The following is a 3464-nucleotide window of genomic DNA, read 5'->3' on the forward strand; positions in this document are numbered from 1 at the left end:
ATGGTCAGAAAGTTGATATTTTGGTCAAACCAGCACTTAAGAGTTAAATGATATATTTTCCCCCCTTCAATTACACGTGATTAATTTTTGTTCAAAGAAAATAATACCTAATATCTGTGTCAAATGGTTCACTGATGTGAACATGAACGGATGGCGCCGTCGGGTTGGATAATTGAACAGTGTTTCAATAATGATGACATAAAATAATTTCCTGTCATGATATATGTGAAGGGATCTTTGTCATTTGATTAGGTTACCTCATCGAATTAGAATATATACCCTTAAAACACATCATCTAGTTTCTCTCTGGCCTTTAGCCTTAAGCCGCTCCCACCAATAATTCAAGAATAATTTAGAGAACTTTTAGGTTTCTGTATATCATTGAGCAGAGAGATCATCATGTTTCCTTTACAACGAGGCAATGAGCTGGTGATCCAGTTTTCCAGGAGTCCGGATCCTCAGAACCACCAAAGCAAGATCTCAGAAGATCCGATTCTGGATGATTATGCTTCTCCTCGTGTCAGCAATTCAGATAAAAAAATTGGTAACACCGCAAGAGGGAATATACTTTCTCAGGCTATTAGCAATAATAATAGTCCCAACGAAAACAAGAAGAAGAAGATGATTCACAGAGAGATTGAGAGGCAAAGGAGGCAAGAAATGGCTTCCCTTTATGCTTCCCTCAGATCCCTTCTTCCTCTTGAGTACATCAAGGTGAACAGAATTCCTATTCTCCTTCTTCTTTCTTCTGGTCACTTTGTAATCTTGTTTCCCAAAAACCCTATCAAAGTCAAGGAAAGTTTTTCTCATGTTGGGGTTATTTAATTTCAGGGAAAGCGATCGATATCAGATCACATGAATGAGGCAGTGACTTATATAAAGCACCTACAGAAGAAAATTAAAGAACTTGGCGATAAGAGAGATGAACTGAAGAAACACTCATCAGATAATTCTAACTTGGAGACCCCAGATGAGGGCCAACAGAAATCGGTAAGCTTCACTGTCCATGAGAATAATGGTGTTGTGGGAATCGAAATTATCAGTAACTTCAAAGACGAAAGGTTCTCAGTCTCAAAGTTGCTGGAATTACTGCTTGAAGAAGGGCTTGAAGTTGTTACTTGTCTCTTCACACAAGTCAATGGTAGAATACTTCATAGTCTCCACTGCGAGGTAAATAAAGGGCCTACTTATTTTATGTATATATTGCATATTTCATTTAAGCTAATTTTACTTTAGCTAATCATTTACTACTTGATCTACAGGTTAACTGTTCCAATAGTGTAGATCTATCTGAGCTGAGAAGGAAAATTGCAAGTTTCATTTCCTAGATATGTTCAGGTTATGAATGAAGAGCCGCACATATATATAGCTTTTAGCTTTTATCCTTTTCTAACTGGATGATTAGCGAAGTTGGGTGAATTCATGTACATATTTCCCGCTGTCTGTTGTATACCTTAATTTTTTATTACATATAATGAGGGAAGGAAAAGGAATGCATGAGCACAGAAACATTTTAATAATTTCTTAATTTTTCCTTCCCCTTGCCATCATCGGTGCTTTGCTCTTGTAAATTTGCTGGTCTGCAATACTTCACAGTACAATGGTTATTGAAGTATTGTTTACCAATCTAGGTTTTCATGGTTTCTTTGTAAGTATAAATGATGAATTTCAGTTGATTGATGTGAGCTAAATTGTTGGATAAAACTTCTCTTTCTAATACAGATTTGTTTTTGTTTTTCTTCTACTTGAAAAATCTTACGTGCCATGGTTCTTTTGTGACTTCCATGTTAAATGCGAGAGTAAATATTCATCAGGCATAACTCAAAAGGTTTCAAATTAACTTGTGGCTTATGACTGATCTGTCTTTTTTGTGTATTAATTAGGACTAACTGTTGCTCCTGCTGAGTGCTTCGAACAAGCATATAATATCATGGCTAGTTAGTTTTTGCTATACTGCCTGGTGTATACTGTATATATATATAATCTGATACTATGATAGGGCCATTTGTGCTATATATGAATCATAACATAAAAAGTTTTGCTGGTTTTTTAAGTGAATATATAGCTTGGTGTACATGTATTGATGATTGAAATTAATTAGGTATAGATGCATCCTCATTGTTGATTATAATTCTGATGAAAAATTCTTATTTACAAAGAGTGAATACATTTTTCTATTCACTACGTCGTGCTTTTGGAGAGTATTACTATCAATTCTTTGCAACTGCATATGAGGACAAATTCTAAAGATTGACCTAATGCTCTGAATTGAAGCAACTTATCGTATAATGATCTTGCTATATATCTTCAACATTATTATTTTCTGACAATTTGCAACTCTTGAGCTTTCCTGTGTTCGGTTTTAGATAATCAACATATATACAATATATGCAAACTTCCTATTGATTATTGTATATCTTCCTTAAACTCAATTCATACATATATAAGATTCATCTCACGTTTAAGAGCTTCAACAAAGATTGTTTGCTTGCACGTTGACACCAGTTAATTAGGTGAATAATTTATTCATTTGCTCATGATATCCTTAATTCTTATTAGAAGTTATTCAAATGCGTGACCTTAGAAATGCATCGGTGATATATATATATATATATAAAATAGCAACTCATTATTAATATGTGCAAGAAAAATAAGAAAAAAATCTGAGTTTTACCAGCATATCCAATAAACTAGTACTACTTTAGATACCTTCATGTGTTGCATGGTGCTCTCCCATGATTAACAATATTTTTAGTAGTTGAAATGGTTGACTTGTTATTACAATTAACAATAGTAGGATTTTGTTACACCTACCCCAAAAGACTTTCAAAATTTTCTGCGCAAAATACCATGTCATCTGGAACATGTTTAAGGCATTGATTATTATAGCCTTACTAACAAATCATCAACCTAACAAGACGAGATTATAAGATCAAAATTATTAAATATATTTTCAGGACATTACGTACGGAAGCATATCTTATATAACCTGTTATATATACATATATATATATCCAGTCTTAGGGATATATATTCTTCTTGATTAAGGCTATATATAAAGACTTCTTTAATCTCTAAGCATAATTTTCTTTCCTTTTGACATCGAAGCGAACACAGTGTTCAGCCTAAACTTGTTTTCTGCTAAAATGCCACTCAAAATTAAGTTCATTTATAGAAGTTTCATTGATTATTTTGGGGTGAAAATATAAGTTAGAGTAACCCCATTTTAGAGATACTCAACAAATTTTGATTTATTCCAAGCACAAGTAGAATATTACTAAAAAAACTTCTGCTGCTCCTCTTAGTTTTGCACTATTGCTCCATTTCCCATATTGACATTTATTTTCTTAACGGTTAATGTGACGAATGTAGGTGGAGACAATAATTTTTATTCGATGACTTTTCTTGAGTTTATATTTAACTAGTTTAAGGTGTATAGATACACACATAAATTATTACTTAAT

The 3464-nt window shown here is 33.1% G+C and overlaps 1 protein-coding gene across 1 annotated transcript; it reads left to right on the forward strand.

Annotated features, from left to right (window-relative positions):
* The first annotated feature begins 384 nt into the window (after window positions 1–384).
* LOC114751438 (transcription factor bHLH118-like) lies at window positions 385–1641 on the forward strand. Its single transcript, XM_028940111.1, has 3 exons — window positions 385–714; window positions 832–1170; window positions 1263–1641. The coding sequence occupies exons 1-3, from the start codon at window positions 400–402 to the stop codon at window positions 1326–1328; spliced, it is 720 nt and encodes a 239-aa protein (XP_028795944.1). The 5' UTR covers window positions 385–399; the 3' UTR covers window positions 1329–1641.
* Window positions 1642–3464: the final 1823 nt, after the last annotated feature.

Source organism: Neltuma alba, unplaced genomic scaffold, assembly GCF_004799145.2.
Source record: "Neltuma alba isolate B1F8T4 unplaced genomic scaffold, ASM479914v2 tig00006923_pilon, whole genome shotgun sequence".
NCBI lineage: Eukaryota > Viridiplantae > Streptophyta > Magnoliopsida > Fabales > Fabaceae > Neltuma > Neltuma alba.